Below are 23,410 nucleotides of genomic sequence, written 5' to 3' on the forward strand. Positions count from 1 at the left end.
GCATTTGCAGCAGCTCACCCCAGCAGGTCACCGGCGTACCCTGCACCCCCGGGGAAAGTTCGGGCCCCAGACGGCCCCGCGGCTGGAGGCTACAGCAAGTTGATCTGTACTCGAGGCTTCGGCTCCTGCTGGAAAAGGCTAGAGAGGTCTTCTGAAACTGGAGATAATCATGAAGGAGTTCATGGTGGCACATTTACTGCTGAGGACTGGCATCTTGTGAGCGGCTCGTAAAGCTGCATCACCTTCCTCACATCAGTGCCCCCATATCAGCTCCTCAGTGCCTTTGCCTCGGTTTGTATTGTGTTTTGATTAACACCAAAACTGCATCCTATCATAGAGGTTTTTATGTGAAAAATAACCTTGTTAATTGGCAGGAGATTAAAAGGTATCTCAATAAGAAATGTGACAATTTAGTAATTTCCCTGTAATCCCCAATGCCCAGATTAAAGGGGCAGACACAGCCATGTTCACCATGATTAGTTTTATTGCTTGAGAACCAGAGTACTCATTTCTAAAGGCCTTCAGAGTTATCATGAGTTGAGTTTGCTTAAATAGAATTACTGTGTGGTTATAATGCAACATGGCACAATAACAATACAGAGCTGCAGACACCCTTTGGGCAACAATACTTGCTACAAACTGGGTTGTACTGTTGAGAAAACTCTGCAAGCGGACATCAAATCATTTTCAGTGGTAGTGATTTATACCAAAATCAAGCATCAATCTAATGCCATCGCGCAGTCTATGAACTCTGTAGTGTTCTAAATTAAATCAATAAAACATACATTTGTGTTTCATCAACAGACTCCCTAATCACCTTTTAATGTTGTATTTAGTGGTGGGAGGAAAATGTCTGTAACAAGACTATATTGTAGGCTGCACTGAGCTACTAACCAGGAAAATTTACAGTTGGGTTGATGGTTGGTCTTTTTTTTTCCTTTAACACTGTATAAATACAGTCTGTGTCCAATACAGTTGCTACTTGAAGCAGATGATTATTTTCTTCTCCCATGATGTTATTGTTTCAATATCGAATATGGCACCATAAAACAGTAACAAAAGACTGACAAAAACAGTTTACAAAATTCTGGAAAGTTACACCCAAACCTAGCTAAGAACTTCACATTCAATCCTTAATATTACATAGAAAGAAGAGATTATAGGAGTAACAAAGTGAAACTGCTAATATATGTGCTATATAGTATGCTATATATCTGTATCCAGGATGGCACTGCTATATATTATTTATTATATAAATGTTGGTTGTTGATGTACACTTAACTAAACCTGCTAAGACTCCAACACTTACTGCTGATATGGCACTCTCAAGCATTCATATTGGAAAGTATATTTAGCATAAGTTTTGGTCAGGTTTATAAATTATTTATATATCTGTGTATATATACACATACATACATATATATACACACACATATATATGTATGTATAGAAAGCAGCTGCTGTGTGATTCAAAAACCATGTAACATGGCAGTATAGTAAATAAAATGAGAAAAAAATTTAAAAAAATGAAAACCAAAATACTAAAACTAAAACACAAACCATAAGCCTTGGTCAAAAAAGAAAATACCATTTAAAACCATCAATATCTCTATCTATACAATCCAATGTACAAAATCCCAAAGTGGTAAAGATGTATAAGGGGCATGATACCTTTAAAAGTTTATAATATGCTGAAATAGCTTTTCCACATTGACAAATACACTTAGTAAAAGTTGAAAGTTGTGAAATCTAGAATACATAGCATCTCTGCTGTCTATTTAGAGTTTTGGCAACAGAACTGTGACATATATATAAAAAATAATTCCACATTTCTACTTGATGTCACATGAACATACAAGACAGTGAGGTATGTGAGGCTTCTCTCAAACAGAGTCCAGATGCTGAAGCATAGTGTACGATCAGCAGTCTAAAAATGTGGCACTCAGGACTGGATTTATCAATACAGCTGTTAGGATTACAGATTTCAGTGTGCTGTCTTCCCTCCTGGCTACAGTGTGGTTTCACGGAAAATCTTCTCACTTCGTAGGCATCTTTTTCCTGTTGCAGAATTGGCATTTTTTTAAAAAGAAAGATAAACACAGGGGAAATGATGTAGAAAATGTAATATAAACGTAAAGAAAAAAGATGATATTTACCACCACATCACTGCACGACACAACACTTGTGCACATTTGCAATAGGTTTACCTGCCCCAGCAGCTATTCGAAAGGACAGGAACACAGGCTGCAGCAAGTTAGGGAAAAATAGAAGTTACATGTTTGAAATATACATTGGTTTTTTTTTTTTTGTTTGTTTGTTTGTTTTTTTTTTTTTTTCTTTACAGTCAGAGGTAAAAACAAAAACTTCCCTATGACTGGAAATAAAACATTGCAACATTTTTTGAATTAATGTAATTACAAAATGCACAAGGGAACAACATTATCTCCTCACAGATTTCTGCTCCCACTGAAATCTAAAGGAAAATTTTCCACTGATTTCTGTGGGAAGAGGTTCAGGTCCCATACACATCTCCCTTTTGTCACAGTGCCGCACCACTTTGGTGATGAAGGAAACGAAAATTGCTGTTTCTGAACTGGCTGACCCAGAGCTTTTTGTTTACTGGATAAGTTAGTAATTGCTCTATTTTAAAACCTTGCATGATTCTGGACCAAACGCCTTAAGTGCATTTTTCCTTAGAAAACAATTCTCTGTCTCACAAGAACTCTGACCATGGAATTAAATAGGGGTATGTATTTGTGAGTTCAGATTTGCATGTACACATGCATCCACACATACAATTACCCACTATCCCTCTCTGAATTATCATTCAAGAGCCTCAGTGCTGTTTTTAGATAGGCTTTCAGAGGTTACCTCCTAGTCCTCAATTGGCTTTTTTCAAAGAAAGCAAATACTCTGTTTTATTGTATTTCTAACAGGTTTCCATCTGGTATCTTCAGCAAAGAAGATTGTTTGCAAAATTCAGGTATTTTATTAATTTCAACAACAGGTATTTATGCAATTCTTTGTCCTTTTTCTATAGTCTTTTTATCACTTGTTTGAATATGGAACTGCCAATACGTTCTTTTACTAATAGGCACCTATGCATCAACCTAGGTGAAGCTATGCTTTGAAAGCACAGTTGATAACCCAATGAAATCACTTGTGTTATGCTAGAACAGTTTTAAGTGTACAGATGGCTGCTCCTCTTCACTTGCACCACATCCTGCTTTCATTCTATCACCCATTGTCCCGTTCTTTGATTTCATACAAGCAGCTATTCTGATAAACTGACTTCAGCTGAATTTGACTTTGAAACATTTTCAAGGTGTTACTTTAAAAATAGGGCAGAGATATGGCTGACTTAAAATTAATAGAACCTAGTCCATACATTCTCCTTCCTAACAAAAAACTTAGAAGATAAAAGACTAAAATGTTTAATTTAATTACCTTGTGATCCCCCATGCAGACATTTGGCCCAATGTGGTCATATATTACTATCTTCTCATCATTTTCTGACTAGTTAAAAAAAACAAAAACAACAAAACACTAGTCAGTCCAAGGATTCTCCAGATTACACACAGAGAAAGAAATATTGGAAATATTATGCAAGTAGGTGAAACCAGTTTCTGAACGAGGTGATATTAACACATCTCAGCTTGGCCTCTCCAGAGGAAGACTGTGTAAAATGAACTTTTATGCCCAGTACCGCTTGCAGTAATTTGTGCAGTTTGCCTGCATAAAAAACCTCCTGAGATCTCTGTTTCTCCTCCCTGCTGACAGGACCTTGGGAAATTTTTGTGGCTAACACTGTGCTAAGTGAAATGAGTGACTTGTTGTAGTTGCATTCCAGGCTTCTGTTGCAAAATGCAGCAACCACATTTGGCCAGACCTTTTTTAAGAACAACACAACTTTTATTGAATTAGGTGAGATAAATGTTCTCTGAATTAAATGTAATCCATGTTGCCTTATAACAGCATTTGATTTCATCATATAAGGGATTTTAAATGTTCAGAGAGATGAATTATTATTTTCAGGTTCTGAGTATAATCTTTAATCATTTCTCTGAGATAAATTTCTTCATCTGAAAAAAAGCATTCAGTGATTTTAAGAAAAGCAGCAAATGACGGATGACATTCCTCCAGTCTCCATTATGAATTGCTTTCATTTTGTTCCATGTTGAACTTTACCCTTGTACACTGACTTCTTTAGCATTTTTATCTTAACGAACAATAAAATGTAGTCATCTTTCTGCCCTTTGCAATAAACGTGATTTGGAGGAGCTATTTTGATTCTCTGGCACTGTACTTCAGGAATAAATACAAATACATTGCCATACAAAACAATTTCTTATTGTGCTAAACAATTTCTATAAGCTAATTAAATCTGTAATCTGGACACTCTCCAGTCTCTAATACAATCGTAGATGTGCTTTAAACTAGTTGGCAATACTAATTTATTTTGTATGAAACAGTCAAGACTTTCTCATCTGTAATCAGTCAAGTTTGACTGGGCAATAACTTTATATAAACAGTAGCATTTAGGACTATAAAGTTAAAACTGAATTATCTTTAATGCAGTAAGGAAGCTTAAGGTCAGATTTACTTTACAGCACGGTTGTCTGCCAAAAATATAAAAACATAACCTTCTGCATTGTATGCATGAGCACTTTCCAATATTTCAAGATCATAATGCCACCAGCATCGGAAGTGGGGATACATTCATCAAAAGCGACTTGATAATTTACAAAGGCAGCATAAAATTGTGGATTTTCAACTGCATAATCTTTAGACAGATAAACAAATTACAGCAGTGCACAAGCAGAAACAATATACACTTGGCTGAGCATTCATTACTTCATGCGATCAGGCATCAGCGCAGCTCCTGAGCAGTGGGCAACCTTTGGTGGTTTAGGGCTCAGGAAGCATAAAATAACATGATGGTGAGGTAACCGACCATGGCATGATAGATGATGTTGCATGAAAGCTGTTTACAGCCCCATGTCAGTACAATCTGTAATGCCTACTGTGTCGCTGAACACACTGTACAGTGGCAGTTTGTGCACACTATCCTCTCTTTATCTAGGATTTAAATGCAGATTTATTACAATTTTTGTTTGAAACAAAATATAGAATTGCTTAGGCAGAAAAATAAACACTTTATTACCTATAAGAAAAATTAATACAGCAAAATAATTACATGCATAAGAATATTCAATAGATAGTTATGACTGAAAAAATTCTTTAAAAATTCATATACATTTATATTTTAAGGATTTGTTACAGTGTAATCAATTATTTAAAATTTGCTTTTACTTTCTTCAGAGTTCCTTTTAAAGCTTCAAAGTATAGGTCTCTGCAGTGGAGTAAGTTCTCAGTCAAGGCCAACACTGCTTCTTGTGTAGAACCACAGAAACCTGTAGGGTCATTTTGCCCTTTCCTCTATCAGTTCAGCATTCTTTTCTAATGACTATTTTCATTAGGTTTTATGGGCCAGAATCCCTATTTTGCTTTGGGTTGGATAAGCTAGCTCCTATGTTTGGTACAGGCTCACAGACTTAAAGCCCAGTCTGGCCTCACCAATGCGCTTCTGGAGATACCCCAACCTGCCTGATCACGATTTGTAAACGCAAAGCTCCAGAGAGAATGACGCGCACTTTTAAAGGTAAGCTTTGAATGATCCAACTGATCGGGTTTCTGTTACACAGAGACTGGGAATTGTAACTGACCTCACACTTACAAACTTCTTCAGTGCTCTAACTTTGTTTTCCCTTGTTTAATCTTCTCCCATTATATCCAAGTTATAGCCCTCTAGATAATCAGAAAGAATTCCTTTCTCTTGGTACTGTTTACACTCTCCAAGCTTTTGTGTACACTTTTATCTCCTTATTCATAGCTTAAAAAAAAAAAAATCTTCCCTCACTGGCCACTCTTTTCATGGTTTTAATCCTTTGTTCTTTAGGAATTTCATGGTCGCCAAGTACTATCAGTAATATTTTGGGTAAAGTCTCACTTTTTCACATGATATTTTTGTGTAAGAAAACCAAATAACACTGATTTTGACATTACTATTTGACTATAAAGCCTGTATTGCCTTTAGGCTTCACATTTTTTTACTGAATACTGCAGTACATGTATTGTCTAAAATTTTGGGTGAAATTTCAAGATGTCATGCAGACACTTTTTACACATTAAAACGTGTGAGGAAGTGCCTTGACTTGAAATTCGAGTAGCTGTGGAAAACATGTTCCCAGCCTTTTAGTGAGTTATATACTGCAAAGCAAACAGTCTAATCATGAGATAAATAACCCCGACGAGAGAGAAAAAGAAGGTTATAAACTCCAGGAGAGCAAGTTTCAAGGGTGTAATTAATTTAAACAGGAAAAAAAGAAGCCATGAAGCTATAGAACACTGATTTACTTACACGATTATTTTCTGTAATTCACTCCCACTAAGCAGCATTAATTATACAGGAACACACAGACAGACACACGACTTTTGGCAATTTTGCGTTCAGTAAGTCTGTTAGAGTCATACAGTCTGGTCAGCAAGACAACCTCACTGCAGTACATCCATTTATGCAGCCCGCCCACGGCCACGGCCAGCCGGCCAGCTCAGAACAGAGAGAAGTGGGAGACATCTTGTATCACACACCCTTTTCCTGATCTGTTCTTGGCCCTTTAGAACAGCTGGTAACCAGCATCAGCAGGACGGGGTCTAGGTGCCATGAGGAAGCACACAGGAACAGAGGCAGTGGAAGTTGGCACAGGTAACCAGTTGACCTGGTCCAGTGCTTCCAAGGAAAGGAGGAGGGCCGAGTGGAACAAAAAGGAGAGAGCAAATGACAGAAAAGAAAAATGGAAGGCTCCTGAACCATATTTAGATCATTTAACCTTGGATAGAGCATCACCAACTAACCCTACCCCTATCTATAAACACCAAAATCCCAAGAGGAATTGTATGTTCTAAAAATGTTTCACAAGCTTATCTCTAAAGCTCTAACGGAATGTCTGAATTTAGGCACCTCGTTGGTGTACCAAAGTTAGGAGCCTACCTGCTGGAGACTATCCTCATTCAGGGGACAGCGATAGATTTGGCCTGTCTAGGACTTGACATATTCTTGGGAGTACCTTAGGAAATCTACCACTCTGGTAACTCAGGTGCCTCCAGCTGTTGATGTACAGGTTTTTCTCTCAACTGCATGACTCCTCAGCAGTCACTTGTACCCGCTTCTGTCTGCATCCCTGCTGAATCCCTGGTATGGGCAGTGCTGCTGTTTATGTCACTTGTAGGGTGGACTGGGCTGGGGGACTAATGGGGCCTTTTTATAGGGGCTTTTTATTTACAGTTACTCTCTTTAAAGCAAGCAGTTTCCCGGTGCTATGCATCCCCGCACAGAAGAGCACAGAAGTGGCACAGGTCAGAAGACAGTTGATCATCACTGGCAGCTCAGATACCCAGAGAACTGCTTGTGAAAGCTCGTCTTTTAGTCACTGTCAGTGGGTTTATGGGGCCAAGTCCCCCTTTTTGGGTGCAAAGCACTGGAGGCACACCCCTCTATGTACTGCCACGGTGTGCTGTCTCCAGCTTGGCAAGTGTTTGCTACAGGCAAACTCAAGGACAGTCTTTCAGCCCTACCTGCCTTTGGTGCAGATAAATGCAGTGTGGAGGTACTGGGGGGCTGCAGGTCTGTACTTACTTTCAGAATGAGCTCCTTGGCTGAGTGGGACATCAGGATTCTGTCGCACCAGGCTGGACATCTCGTGTTCATGTACTGCCTTCCCTGGCTAGAGTCCTCGCTGTAGGGATAACTGCAAACAAATCCCAACCACAACCATCAATGACTCTTGGCAAAGCAGTCTGAAACCTCTGGCTCAAAGGGCCATACTATTTCCAAAATTTCACTGTCTAGAAGCAGCTCTTCTAGACACTTGTACGTGTTTCTATTTATTTTCTCCTCCCTCTTTCCTTTTCATGTGCTCTTTCTCTATGTCTCTTCTCAGATCTACAACTCTACTGTAGGGTTAACAAGTTAAGACACACACAAAGAGTTTCAAAAGAGAGTTTCAAAACTCTCACCTCCTACCTTGTGCTTTTGCATGTGAGAGTGTTTAAAGACAGCAAACTGTTTATCTGTGTGGAAGTACAAAAATCAGTTCAACAACAACTTGAAAGTAGACAAGAGACTATGGAAAATATACATGCAGAAGGTGAGAAATGAAACCTAGGGGAAAAAAAAAAATTCATCTTGTGCAATTTCTTTGCAGGATTCTCTCAAGGGGAGTTATCCAGGAATAATTTAGCAGAAAACAGAGTTCAGAGTGCTGGGATCACTGCAGCTATACAGAAACCTCTCCTATATGGATTCTTTAAGGGTGATAGAAAGGAAGACAGGACAAGACAGCAGGCCTTGCAGGGGATTTTTTCAGAACCAAGGAATCAGGAATGTGGTTTGAAGAAAGTGATGCTGACTACATAAGATCCTGTACCTATGAAATTGTGTTAAGAAAAAGTATATTATTTTGTAAAGACATCTTGAATAGAAGCAGATTAAATGGTAGCTACACTCTGGGGTCATCATAAACATGCTATGACAGCTCCAGTGCATTCTAACTTAGCTTTAAAGGACAACAGAAAGTGTTTATTTTAATCTTCAAAATATAACTAGAGTAACACACCTGTGTGAGCCCATGAGCTGAAATCATTGGAAGCACCTGAGGGGCAACCTCTGGCTCACCCTCAACAAGCTGAGGCTAGAGTTTTTCATGTCTCACCCAAATGTTCTCATCAGTTTAGTAAGACAGACCTTTGCATTCCATGATGGCTCATCACACTGTAAAAGGCCCACTGTTTTCTTAGACCATTTCCAAAATGGCATGTGGGAGTAGCTAAGAAGGGGTTTTGGAGAAATCCAGAGGGTTTGTGACAGGCTCAATTTCTTGAATATTGGGCCAGAATTAATTGAAGTCTGCCTTGATAAAACTCTTAAAACCCCCAAACATCTACATATGTATGTGTGAGTGTATTTGAAACAACATTTGCATTTTATTCTGCTCCTCACTGAATTCATAAAGGAAATACTGAGGTTTTTCTGAAATTTGTGTTAAAATAAAATTTCTAGTATTGTAGAAAAAGGGTTTGCATGCTTGAAGAGAAACTTATTTACCATCCTGCTTGGTGTGATACTCTGAAACAGAGACGTACAGCTCTCTACCAAATGGGTTTACAAGCTACAGTGCCATTAAAAAGATTAGCCATGGCAAACATCCAAGAAAAGCGTACTGAATGTATTGGAACAAACCAGTGATCTCAGTACGTTTTCCACCTCATCAAACCTAACAAGACTCATTTTCAAAACATATTATGAGAATTCAATTTGCTGCTTCACTGACATATAGAAGTACAGCTTATTTCTGAGTGTCTGTGAAATATTTTGATGATGTAATACTACATTGGTAGTAGAAGCTCTTTGTCTGCAACTTAAGGGTTGACTTTTTCTCATAACCTCTTACTCTACTTACTCCAGAACCCCAGATAACTGAAGCTACTTTTTATGACATAAAGGTATAAGAATCAATCACATTTCAAATAATCCTTCCTTTTACAGCATTAACTGTATGGTTTTTGAAATATGATGTTCTGTACCTGGAATGATCTGTTACTGCTATGTGTTAGAGCATTTAATCCTAGAGCCTATATTCTATGAAATGGGATTTATCAATTTGCTTTATTTATCTTAATGTTTTCACAGGGTGAAAACTTCTGCCAATTTTTCAAGGTCTTTAGCACTGATCACAGAGTCAAAAAGTTACTGTAGTTTACAAGTATCTTTGAAAAATCAGATTTCTAATGGCTGGGACAGAGATAAAAATAAATGCTGCAAAATTACCCAGACAAAATGACCTGTAGGTAATAATTTAATATAATAAAGTGAGGCAAGCTCTTCTTTTTCCAAGGCAGAATCCTTCGAAGGAAGCAAGAAGCATGGAGTGTTCTGTCTCACTGCACCCCAATGAATAAGGCTTCTCCCTCCTTCCCTCCCCTCTGGCGTGTGCAAGTCCCACTCTCAGTGAAATGCTGACACTGACATAATAAAAAATCCTAACAAGATAAATGCCCCCAAAATTGGGAAAACTATTTGCTCTCCTCCTTCATGCTCTAGAGGGGTCAAAAACACCTTGAAATAAGCAAAATTCTTCTGTAGATGGGCTCAAATAGTGGTCACAGCTAAATATGACTCAAAATTCCCATGAGAGATTCTTTTTTTTTTTTACTTTCTGGGTTGTACAGATATTTTAATTTATTATATGCCACTGATCTTAAATAGATTTTTGCAAAGAAAAGCTCTATTAGAGATTTCTGGAATATACCTGTCACTGAATAAACATGCTGCTGAATGTGTACTATTCCAGAACAGAACTTTTCAAATACCATACATCCCCCCCAGAAGTTGTCTCCACCATCCTCTTCCATAGCTAAGTGAATAGTGGCATGAAAATAGTGTGACTGCTTCCAGAAATGAATCATCTGCATGTGAACTCTGAAGCTTTTGCTTGTTTGGAGTGTTTTTAAGGGTCTTGTCCCCAAGGATACTCTGGTGTCTTACATAATGTTACTTCCTTTGGATGTCTTCCCACCAGCTGATGGGATTTAAACCCAGGCAAGAGTAGCAATGGAAGGAGGAGCTTACAGATGCATAGGCATTTCAGGAAGTCTGATGATTCTGATGCAGCCGTAACAGAAAGATGTTGCAGAATCAAAGACTCAGGGAAAACGCCCAAAGGCTCAGAACCAGCTGCCGATCCAGCACGTGGTTTCAGACTCAGACCCGGAATGGGTGCCCAGGAGGCAGCCCCTGTGTGCTCTCCTGCTGGCACGCACCTGCCGAGGCCGGGGGCTGCGGAGCGCGCAGCGGGCACCGATGGCACAGCATGGGCTTCCGCACAGCCGGCACGTGAAGGCACAACGCTCCTTTTGCTTTTTCCCATACAGCCACTGCCCAGAAAGCACAGATTCATGATGGGACTCAGGAAACTGGAAAATATTTCCACTTGCTTCAGTGGGTAACCAAGACACGAGTGTGCCGATACACGCTTCTATTTGACCGTTCACTTTTTGTTCTTTCTAAGCTGGCTTCATGATTTCCCTTCTCTTGTCCTTCCTTTCAACCCCACTTCTTGACTGCTTCTTTGCCATCAGGCATAAATAGTCTCTTAAAAATTACTGTAAATTTAAGCTTGTGTGCATGCAAAAAGCAGAACTATTCTTGTAATACCCATCTTCCAAAAGACATTAGGAGTAGACTGTCTACGATCAAGGGCATTAAATTAGATTTGTTTTGCTGACATCTCCAGCCTCTTTTAACACATTCACTCAAGGCAAGTAAGGAACTCACAGTTCTTAAGTCAAAACTTACTTAATAATTCTAGTCAACAGATTTTCTGATTTGTGAATTGTAGAAATAATTACAGATTTGATAAAAACGACTGCAGATCTGATAAAAAGAAATTTAAGGACTCTATACCAAATAATCAAAAGTTAACAATTCCAGTAGCAATCTCTCAGAGGGGAAGTAGTGTGCCATCCTTCTGTGCTTCCATCCTTCATCTTGACCACCAGGACGATGACTGTGGCAGAGAAAAAAGTAAAAGCAGCTCTCCCTGTCCCACAATTAGATAGGGAAGAATGTATTATTTTTTCCTTCCATTAGCATTCTGCCTCAATCACAATCTACCTTGTGTAACGCACAGAAAACAGTGATCTTGAGAATGAATACTGAGTGCTCATGTAAAAATGATGACACAACAGATAAAGGCCTCTAGGTACCACTGAAACAAATGATAAATAGATATAATGCTACCACATCAGGTATTAGAGGTAAGGCTGTACACACTTCCTTAGTATTCCGCACAATTACAGACTTTTTTACACACACTGTATTACATCTATTTAAAAATACATGGGGAAATGGGGAATTCCACATGGAACAAATTTTATGCCCTATTTAAAACAGTGGCAAAGTTGGAATTTAGGACCTTAACCACTCATATTAGCAGGGTAATTAATAGCAAAAAGAGACTGTTATTCTCTGTGTATGCCAGCCAGCAGAATTATACAAAATACACTTTGACTGTGCATGCCCCTGGATGACGCATGGACAGGGAGTTCTGGAGCATCCATGTGAAAAGCTTGCACAATTTATCTCCAGTTGTTTAGGATTTACTTTTTGTCAAGATGCTGCTTCTAGCTGCTTTTCCACGCTATTTCACAAACTTTTGTTTCAGTTACACTTACTTAGTCAGGATTACTGTCAGGTGGGTTTTCTGAATAAAACTTCCAGCAACATCATTAATATAATGTTTAATATTGTTGAAATTTAACCAAATACTTTGATGAATTGCTAACCTACTCTGTTAATAAAGAGCAGGCTGTCCAATGAACTCACAGTCAATAAGGATGAGAACTACTTGGCAATTGTTTGGGGAAAATAAACCATTAAGAGGGTCAGTAATATCAGAGCACTACTACTGCTGACAGGTATTGTCAGAGATGATTAGACACCTTTACAAAAATGCTTACTGCAGGGTGAAAAGTTGTCCGACATCATAAACCATCCTGTCAGCAGTGCCTTAACTCAAAACACAAGCCAGCAATGCTGTGTATATAAATGTCTCCTTAACTGGCATTTCCAGTTAGGGAAAACGCTCCTAATGAACTCTTGGGTAAGAATGGATAAAATCTGTTAGTGAGATGGGTGAAATGTACTTTCTAACAGGAAACAATTAATTCCCTCTGGAGGGCTCTTACCTCTACCTGTCCCAGGCAGTTTGCTGCAGCTCGCTCCGCTCAGAGAGCACGTGGGACAGGCCCTGCTGCCAGAAACGCTCCGGTGCTGCTCTGGGGACTCTGTCTTCTACAGACAACACACTTCCACTGCTGGTGTAGGAAGTGTGGCAGCACTCACTAGGCAATAGTGGGGAAAATTCAGCTATTTCATCTTTTTTAGTCCAGTAAAGGTCATTCTGAACAATTCTGCAGCCTACATCTAGGTTCAAACTTTATCATGTTTCAGGGAGTGGAAATGCCTCCCATTCAAAAACTCCTTGTGCTCCCTCATCCGTCAATAGTCCCCACATTTTATATCACTGATTTTTTTCTAATACAAAATAATTGAGATGGGATAGAACTATAAAGCATCAATGAAAACCAAGCTCTTTATGGGAAAAGCTGAGATACAGTTTTGATTTGGTCCATTTTATTTTTGAGCTTAGGTATGAGTACTCACATTTACTAAACCTTTTCTCACTTTTCAGTCTTTCTATTTATATATGACATTGACAGAGAACTTCAAAAGCGGAATCAGATAATTATTTACTATTATTTACTATTTTCATATTTTCTGAAAAAATGCTGGATAAATTTACCTTCAGCTCTGACATGCACTCAGATTGTCTGAGATACATTTACCTGGAGAAAGGATGGTGAATGTGGACTGCCAATACAACCTTTGGGTGCTCTGAAAGTTTTAAGGCCAAAGATATAAATAAAAATATTTTGGTATTTTTAATTTACAGTTAGCATTAGTGTGAGCTGGTACACGAGTGTGATTTCAACAAAATGCCATTCAACCAATCAAAGGGTGACATCTAATTTTTGTCAGCTACCAGAGTGTTAGTTTCTTCCTCAAAATTGAATTACCATTTTTTATTTCCCTGAACCTGAGAGTTGGATTCCCTAGATCTCTTCCTAACAAACGACCCCATGTAATTTATCTTCATATGGTCATCTTAGGCAGCAGATCTAAGCTAAGCAGTAAGACACACTGCTGTTTGAATTAGATTATCTGCTTCACAGGTACCAAAACACTAATAAGCCTTGGTGATGCTCTGCGAGCCAACTGGCCACGATACGTGTCTCACTTCAGCCAGATCAGGAGGGCAAACAGAGCCCTGCAAACATAGTAGTTATAGAACAATGTGTTAAACAGCTGCTACTTGCACAGGCTACACTAACACCATGGTGATAGTACCAACAATTGGAGTCAAAGGTGACAATGGGAAGGGGGGGTCGCCCGGGCAAACCAGCAGCAAAGGGCAGGATGGGTAAACAGGACTTGAGCCCTGATTGGGCACAACACAAAAAAGGAGGCTTAACAACATGGTGTTTTTATCAGAATCTTTTTTATGGATTTATGCTGGGCATATTGCTTTTTGTCTTAACACTTGTCTTTGGAAAATACTGGTCTGTAATATACTTCAGAGTGAGCATTCTTGTATCACCAGTGTTGCTCTGGACCTTTTTCAGTTAAAAAAAAAATAAACCCAGAGCCTCTTTCTTGTGAAGGGAGCATAATGCAACCCTTCACTTTCTGTGAAGAACATTCACCCAGAATGTTCTCCATAGCGAAAATCTCCCCTTGCTGCTCACACCCTATGGCCAAACCCTGGTGATGAGGAGGACACGTGCTAGTGCTCACTCCATCCCACTGGCACCAGAACCTGCCCAGGACCAGAGGCTGACACGTGGCTGACGGCAACTGGCACACTGTGCTCTGCTGTTTGATCCCAGAGCTGTGGGGAGGCCCAGCTAGCAAAAATGGATTATTTGGCAATACTAAAATAGATTATTTGGCAATAAGTGAACGCTGAGTGATGCACTCTATTGCTTTAATAAGAATAATGCTGTACCCCACTCAATGTATGCAATACTGCTACTATTACAAGTGGATAAATGGAATTATGAATAACGCTGGCTTGTTGGGAAGGACCCAGTGCTGGCTTGTTGCACCAGAACAGCCTGATGTTACTGTATATGACTGTGATTGAGCTCAATGTCTTTTCTGGGATTGTACCTGCCTGTACTTCTCAAAAGTACATTATTTTAGGGCTAAAATGTACAAAGTCTCATGCTGGAAAAAAATAACTGGGAACCTGAGGCAACAAGTGGGTCAGGGTTCAAGCTCCAAACTATTGGGCTTTTCAGCAGTACATTCAGATGGGAATACAATGGACAGCCTTGCTGGCAGCAAAGACCATAAGCTCTTTAGAATATGCTTTATTTTCTGCTTGCAGCATAGTCTGTAGTCCTTACCTTACACATGGTGTAGACTAACTCTTTGAAACTTTTTTTACTTCATTGGTTTTCCTTTCTTTTCCCCTTTGCCACAATTCCTTAAACCAAACAGGACTGCCTACTTGGGTAATGCTCTCCAGTTCCTCACAAATTAAAGAAACACCCTGTTTCAATTTGCAAACAGAATTGGTGAGAGTGGCACTGGTTTAATGTGAGGAGAAACATGGAGGAAAGATCTGCCTGAAAAACCATTGTAATGATTAAATTCTAATTGTTTTGGAGGAAATGACAGCTGTCTCTCTGCTTCCAGCTGGGAATTTGTTCCTGTGCTCCAGCCTTAGATGCTGGAAGCACCCAGACAACTGCATCATGTCATGTGGGAATTTGTTCCTTGGGGATTGAGAGATCCATGGGTGACTTCACATACCTCACTAATACCTGGAAGGTGTTTTACAGTGCATGAGTGAATCTGAAGTATTTCTGTTCAGTGGAAAATACTTCTTAATTGACAAAAAAAAAAAAAAAATCATGTTATAAAAGTAACTGATAAAGCAAGCATAAAAATAACCTAGGGCTTTTAAATTTAAGTGCCTGATTTCCCTTTTGTGACACAACAGGATGCAGCAGCATTACTGAGGTGATGATCTAGGAAATGAGAATTCCCTTTGCTTCAGGAGTGCTGCCCTGCCCTGGCAGCAGGCAATCTGTATGATCTGAGAACATGCAGAGAGGCAGTGAGAAAACTGGAAAGGAAGGGGGGGGCCTGTTGACACCTAAACCATCATCTTGTCCTTCCATTTCACACCCAAGGGTGACCTCAGGGCTCTGTGCAATGGCACACAGAGGTTCTGCTCTGAATGGTCTCTGCAGAAGGGAAGGAACAAGGGAGCGCTCTGGGCTTTGCTTCATGCAGAGCAGGCTGGCTCAGGGCAAATCAGACCAGAAAAATACATGTGTCGTTGTGCAACCTTCTAGAATAGAGAAGGGTCATGGGACAAAATACAAGGTAGAGAAAATATATTTTATCGACTAAATAAGATTTTTGCAGAATAATGAACCAGTGCTAGAGAGAATTCCAAAGGAGGAACACCCTGTTGAGAGTAAATGAGATTCAATCCATCTCCTGGTGAGAGGCATCAAAAGCCAAGACACTGCCAGTGCAGAGGGTCTGCTTGAGACAAATATCACACAGAGGGTATCTAAGACACAAACATATGTCCAACAAGTAAATTACATGACAGCCTAATTCAACAGCAAACAAGAATAGGTCACTTTAAGAGAATGATTAATACATAAGATTGCTGTGCATGCAGCCTTATCTGAGAGCAAACCTTGTATGTGGGTGTGAACTCTTGCTAAAGTCAGCTCCTATCTTTGCTATACAACAGCTACAAGAATAATTATAATAATTAATGGAGAGCAGTGATAAAGGTAACAATTGCCCACCTGTATATTGACAGACCACAATGTAGTTACTTCTTTTTTTCACATCTCCTGCCTTTTGCAGTGATTGTTGACTACTATGAAGTCCTTTGCAGCCTCACACTGGGCTATTTGCTCACGGCCAGACTGTTCAGCCTGAGTGACAGATCTTACAGAGTTTAAAATTCTAAATTGTATTTAGTCTCCAGTGGCTTGGGTTGCTACAGACTACATTAGATCACAAAGGGTAAGAAGATGAAAACATGAATATTTACCATATAAAGTAAAAGGCCTCAAAATACAGGAGTATAGGAGTGGGTGAATAATGCCTGAAAAATACTCTGTTGGAAAGATTTTTTACATGTTGCCTAGAAGACCTGCCACATAGCCCGTGGCTTTTTGTTAAACTGTGGCTTCCCTGCTAGGCTGCCCTCACCTTTTGCATATCTCACCAGGACAGAGGAACGGTTTATGAGGGAAGGGTGGGCTCTGGACAGGGCCAGAGGAATGCCTGGCCCAGGCTGTCCTCCTGCCACTGCCCTGCAAGCTCCAAGGACCCTGGACAGAACATGCTGGGAGCCTGTGTGGACACAGCATCAGTAGATCCGGGTCCAGACCAGGTTGCGTAAGACTCTTTTCCCTGGAAGTTCATTCACTGCATCCCTGGCATGCTCCTCTGGGCACAGGCATACAGAGTGGTGAGCTGATACGGCTTAGGCACATACATTAAATTAAAAGGAACTCAGAATTGAAGAGGAATTTAGGAAATGCTTTAGGGCTGCTGAACAGAGAGGAGATAAGTGACAGGCCTGCAGATGCTGTCAGTGCTGTAAAATCACAGAAGGAAGGAATGGTTTGGGTTGGAGGCACCCTTAGGCTCAGTCAAGGCTTTGTTCTTGATGGTTCTAAGGGGTGACTACCTGAGCACCCCTCCCTCTGCACCACAGTGCGATGGTCACCCACGGCAGGAGGAAGAATTCACATCAGATCAAGCAGACATATGGTCTTAAACTAAATGACAGTATTGCACTGGGGAAGAACAAGAGATTAGTTTTGAGTTCCCTAAGTATGCCTGCAGAGATGCTATTTTTAGATGTGACTGTAGGAAAGCTCAGAAGTGGCTCTTCAATCCTTCCCACATTTAAGGTTAATTAAAAAGTCCTGAAGCTGTGTTACTGTGCAGTAACACAGAATCCATCAAGACCCTGTCAAAACTCCTTTGCATATGCAGTAACATTAATTTGCTGTGCTGCCTTAATACCATTCAATTTACAGATGCAAAATCAATTAAGTCTCATAGAAGTACTACATAAATAATTGTTATTTACACCTACCAAAAATTACGTATGATTAAAAAGTCATGTAGTTCGTAAAATCCAACAAATGCCCATTTGAATATTGTTTAGTAGTTTGAGAACCAAACTGGCAATTTTGAAAATCCTCATTCACCTGCCATCTTATCACCCTTGCCAAGGCTCTAGTCTCCCCTCCTAGAGCTGTTATTCAAATTTTGTCCCATGAACTGTAGAAGGAACTCTGAGAGCAGAACTCAGCTCCCTCCTCCTCACAGAGGTGGGGACTGGCCACAGGCTGACAGCATCCTCTACTTCTGTACTTGTCCTTTTGATGTCACACCGGCTGTACTCAGAAGGAGTAACCCAAGGCAGATATGGTATAGGGGCAGAAAAATCCACCTGCAACAGCCTTGCAAGGTGCTCTTCTGTGATTCTGCTGTGAACCAAAGGGAAGCATGTGTTCTACTTCTTGTTTTGGAGCCTCTCATGTCACATTTCAATACACAATAAAAGCAATGGTCATTACAAACTTGTGAAGTCTTGAAAAATAGCTTTTCTAAATATAGAATTGACTGTCCTGGCTTTTAGTGATTTAAGCCAGGTCTACAAGGCTGTATTAATTCAGTTACAGTGTTATGTGCAGCCTTTCCCAATGGATAGTCAACATAACACACCTTCCTGCACAGGCTTTGAATGAGGTGTGTCCTCACTCAGAGCACCACACAGCACAGAAGATTTGGAGTAACTTGTTGTAGAACAGTTCTCTTTGGAACACCCAGTGCTGAGAAGAGCTGTTCAGAGATATTTGTGTTTTCTCAGTGGCTGTCTGGACTTGGAAAATATAACAATGCAGGAAAAGAGGCCCCTGGTATTTCAATTACTCTACAGAATTATTCACTATTGCTTAGAGACAAGCAAGAATTCAGCAGTTTACAAAAAATATTGTGAAGTGTTCTTGACTCAGTACAGAATGTACACTCTCTACAGAATTAAAACTTTTGATAGTCCGTACAACACCAAATTTTACTTTTAGGAACCATTAGCACAGGGACTAGAAAGAAAATAAGAAAAGGTTTATATAACATTCAGTTTATAAAAGCTGGTATTAAAAACACAATATAGTAGGCTGGGAATATGTACAGACCTATTTTTTTTTGCCAAAACCTGTGCATAATGATTCCTGAGATGTTTTCCTAGACAGGTCATAAGAGTTAAGTGCTCTCCCTGGTTGCTTGATGTAGTTTACAATCAGCTGAGAAAAGTAAGTAACAAACTGCAGGAAAGCACACAGCACACTGCACATGGATTTTGAAGAGCAAAATGAAACTGATAGTTATAAATACAGTGAAGAACAAAACTCCATTGAGGTATTTCCAGCACATCATTTCATTATGGAATTTTAGAGTTAGAGAATTGCTTCAGAAGCCAACATTTCTATCACTACTTATAATGAAATGCTACCTCAGTGTCATGAAAAACTGGCAATGAGAAGGACTGACAGTTTCAGAATTTTAGGTCCCTAAATAAAAAGGTAAGAAGAACCTTGAGCTTTTTAAATGAGAGTTTGCATTTATTTTGTTTCCCTTCCTTTTCTTTATTATTTTCCCTAAATCTCAGACATCAAGAGTGGTATCTCTTCCCAATCACTCCTGTACAGACAAACAGAGCCTCAGTTTCCCAAAAATTTAAGAATATATGAGTTTTTTATCAATGTATTAAGGCAATTTAGCAGTTCCTTAGTATAGTGACTTCCTTTAAAAAAAATTTTACCAGTATAAAAATAAATGCCTACATGACTATCATGGTTTCATTTGAAATTAAGAAAAATGGACAGAGAAATCAACTGTAAAAGATGCAGATATATTAACATAAAACAATTAATACAGAAAGATATAAAAATGTTCTCTCTGTTCAGATTAGTACAATAGAAGAAATCTTTCCATAACTTCAAACAAAAACTGAGAATATGCAAGAATCAGACTTGACTATTTTCTCAGTCTGTACTCAGAAGTACTTAAGCACTTTGAGGTCACCAAAACTTCCAAATCTTAACAGCAACACGTTTACTCTCATTTTTTGTAACCACAGACCCGAATTTAAAACTAAATTCAGAAATACTTGTACAGTGGTAACTGAGAAAAATACAATTAGAGACAAACAATTCTTTAGTATATGAAGAAGTTTTTGCAGGAGCGTGTGATGGAGCTGCTCACGGCGGCCCACATGGCGACCACGTGTGAGCGTCAGGACAGGGTTCAGTGCCCATGAGGCTTGAGAAAAATACTGCTCAGGCCCAGCTGGGCTCCAGACTTTCCCTCCAAAAAGGTGTTCTCTCTCCTACACTTGCCATATGCTGGGTGCCACCAGACAGTGTTTCCTTACTAATTATTTTAATCAGTACTTTGCTCATTTTGATGCTACAAAGCCAGTATTTTTCACTGGGCACACAGCCCCTTATGAACAATGGGTACTGGCTGTCCTGGTCAGGACTGGAACTTGTGCTGCACTGGGTGCCACTCAGGGCACCAAGGTAAAACAGGGTCAGTTATAAGGCAGCCTGTTTCCACCTTTCCCTACTTACACCTGAGAAACTGGACCATGGTGTGACGCCACTCTAGGAGTGGTGTGAAAACAAACCCAGAAAACTGCTTAGGGCGAAATTTTGACCCCACTGAAGTTGACCACAAAAATATCACTGACTCGAAGGACCAAAGCTTTCAACCTCAGGCCAGCTACAGTAGTGTATCAGTAATATCTCATGATAAAGTCCAGAGAATAAGCAGTTTAGGTTGATAAAAAAATGGATTTTTAAGTAACAGTCTCCTGTGACTCAAAGGGCTGTGACCTTTCCTATCTATCTCAAAAGTACACTGAATTTCCACTGAATTGAGGGAAAAAGTTAAAAGTAGGACAGAAATGCAACTGTGCTATCGATTTGTAGAACTCTGTGTTCTACAATCAATCAATTAATTGCATGCAGAAATGATGAAGCAAATGAAAGAAAGAGAAAATTGTCCTAACTGCCCTTTCCTTTCCTGCGAGCTGTGAAAGGCAATACTTGGATGTGATCAGTACCGTTTTAACCAAGATACTGTCTGCATCCCATGATGTAAGTCCAGAACACCAAGCATCAAGAAGGATCAAGGAAGTAGAGAGTGATTCACAGACAAAATCACTAGAGGTGAAATCGACCATAATTAAAATAGCATGTATAAATTAAATTCTGGAATACTACTTTAAGGCTATCATTACAATTGCTTACAACTTCCTCCTAAATTCCAGTGCTTGCTAACTAAGCCCCTAAGCTTGACACAAAAGTGACCAGAGCTTTCTCTGTCCCTTCTTTCAGTGACACAGCCTTTGTTTGATGCACTTGCAGAACAAACGGATGCACTGCACACTTTCCAGCTAAGAATAACAAGAAGCTTAAGGAAATGGTTTTTAAATCTACAGGGCTGATTGTACCCTCCTTCAGTTACAAGGATTTTAGATACAAGTCATGCACTAGATATTGTATTCTGTTAAAAATACAAAATCTAGTGTATGACTGGATATACGACAAATGTAATTCAAGCTTGTATTTACAAATGTGATATAACAGCTGCTACATCATCATAAGCTACAGAAAAGAAAAAAGAGGAAAAATGGAGGAAGAACTACTGGAAGTAAAAGCAAGACATGTAGGCCATATATTTAATTTCTTCCTTGCATGAGTGAAAAGATTCCAAGTTAAAAAGAAGATGTACTACATTAAAATAATTGCTTTTTGCCTATTTAAAATACACGGTTTTGCAGTTAATAGAACATTGTGGTCATTATTTCAATAAGAAGAAAAATAAATAATGTTATTTCTTCTGGGAAATCAATGTGCTTGTTTCATGAACAAAACTACCATATTGACCTGCAGTAACTCTTACAACTGAGAATCCAGTTCTGAAAGTACCTCACTTACACAGGACTTCCTGAGCCTGTGGCTGTGCAAGGACCATGGGATGGACAGTAGCATGTCCTTGCCTCATGACACAGAAAACAAGGAGGGATGGGTGAAAAAAGCATCCTAATGTAAAGCCAGTTTGCTCTTTGTGTATGCATGAGTTTAGCCTGTTGTTTTTATGTATTTTATTTTTTGCAATATTCTCATATTCAAGTCTCATATTTTGTCAGTATCATCTGTGTAAGTTTGAAGAAATTTTGTGTTAATTAAACTCAGTGTTAGCGTCCTTTCCATATCATCTTTCAGTACATAAAAATTTTTTACCATTTATTATTTTTACTATTACCTAGTTGTTATGGAAACCGAGCAAGTAGAACTAAGACACACAGAGACTACTCACACCTAATTTCTGATCTCTGCTTGAGGGGAGCATGACACCAAACTGCACTTACAGAGTGGTCTGAAGAATCTGAAAACTATTAATGGAACAATGTATTTTTGGCAAGCCTTGCTCTGGCTGAAAGCACTAATGTTGGAGAAATGAAGTAGGAGAGTATGTATGGTATAAAAATCATATCACTTCCCCTCACCTTCATCTACCCTGACCAGATACATGACGAGTGAGACACACTCAGGGATGTACACACACTGCTGGTCTACTGTTATCATTCTCAATCAATAAGGACAATTTAGAGTGGTGGCAACCTCTCCGTGCATACTTCCACTGTCCCAGGGGATCAATACAAATCAGTATCGCAGCTGGCTGGTGAGAAGTAATGAGATTATGATCACAAAAAGGCAAGCTTTCCTAATTTTTTCTTAGTGTATGCCAAAACATCATACTTTTCTATCTGTCCATGAAGCGTAAAATAGCAGTATTTAAAAATATTGTATCTATTAACAGAAAAGTATATAAAAGCATAGTTTTATCTGTCTTTCTTCTACCAGTTTTTGAACTTTTTCCTTGTGAATGCAGTATTCCTTTCCCTTGAAAGCAACTGTGAGATTTGACTTCCTCACTCTTGGAAAGGGACCATACATGTATAAAACGGCACCAAATTTTCCACAGATTTCTCCTGAACAGGACTACCATTTGCAAAAGGCTTGGTTTTGTATGATAGCAATACTTGTCTATTCATGGCTAAAACACCTCAGGGATGACTAAAATAATGCATGTGTATTAAGCCAGCCAAGTTATTCTGTCTTTAGTAGTTACATGATGTTTACTGAAACTGAAAAAACAGAATCTAAGTTCCTGCCCCCTTTCCTGATACCCCTCTTGCATTACCCTGAGTGATAGCAGCAGGCTCTACACCCCCAGCTGACTGCACTCCTGCTGAGTGCCTCTGCTCGCAGTCATCAAACAGCTTGAGGCAAAGACTGTCTTTATGGTTGCAATAATGTGATTTAACAGGTGGTCTAGCCCCAGTGCTTAAAAGTCCTTCCACATCTCTGAGCACACAATCCTGCCAGGTCTGTTTTAAGAGCAGCTATAAAAGACAGTATCAGTGGAACCCGAGTGATGAGCTACAGAGCACTACTTGCACGTGGTTTATTAATGATGGAGGGGATGTGGGGAGAATAAACAGTCATGAAAGGAACAGAGATCATTATAATTTCTGCAATAAATATGGGAACATTCACATTTTACCAACAATGCAAGTAACAATTATGTTGTAGCTGGTTAAAT

General features: G+C 39.4%; 1 protein-coding gene across 8 annotated transcripts in view; it reads right to left on the reverse strand.

The window, feature by feature from the left end:
• Positions 1-466: 466 nt before the first annotated feature.
• Positions 467-23,410, reverse strand: part of INPP5A (inositol polyphosphate-5-phosphatase A) — a 194,636-nt gene continuing 171,692 nt past the window's right edge. For 2 of the 8 annotated variants that reach the window (XM_048310968.1, XM_048310972.1), the window contains 4 exons: positions 7,697-7,808; positions 3,448-3,516; positions 2,208-2,244; positions 1,916-2,058 (listed from right to left, as the gene is read on the reverse strand). In XM_048310968.1, the coding sequence (XP_048166925.1) occupies positions 2,009-2,058; positions 2,208-2,244; positions 3,448-3,516; positions 7,697-7,808 (268 nt within the window). In that variant the 3' untranslated portion in view covers positions 1,916-2,008. Of the gene's footprint in view, positions 2,059-2,155; positions 2,245-3,447; positions 3,517-7,696; positions 7,809-23,410 lie in introns of those variants that run through there. The other 6 variants (XM_048310969.1, XM_048310973.1, XM_048310965.1 and 3 more) reach the window with 4 other exon arrangements.

Source organism: Corvus hawaiiensis, chromosome 8, assembly GCF_020740725.1.
Source record: "Corvus hawaiiensis isolate bCorHaw1 chromosome 8, bCorHaw1.pri.cur, whole genome shotgun sequence".
Lineage (NCBI taxonomy): Eukaryota > Metazoa > Chordata > Aves > Passeriformes > Corvidae > Corvus > Corvus hawaiiensis.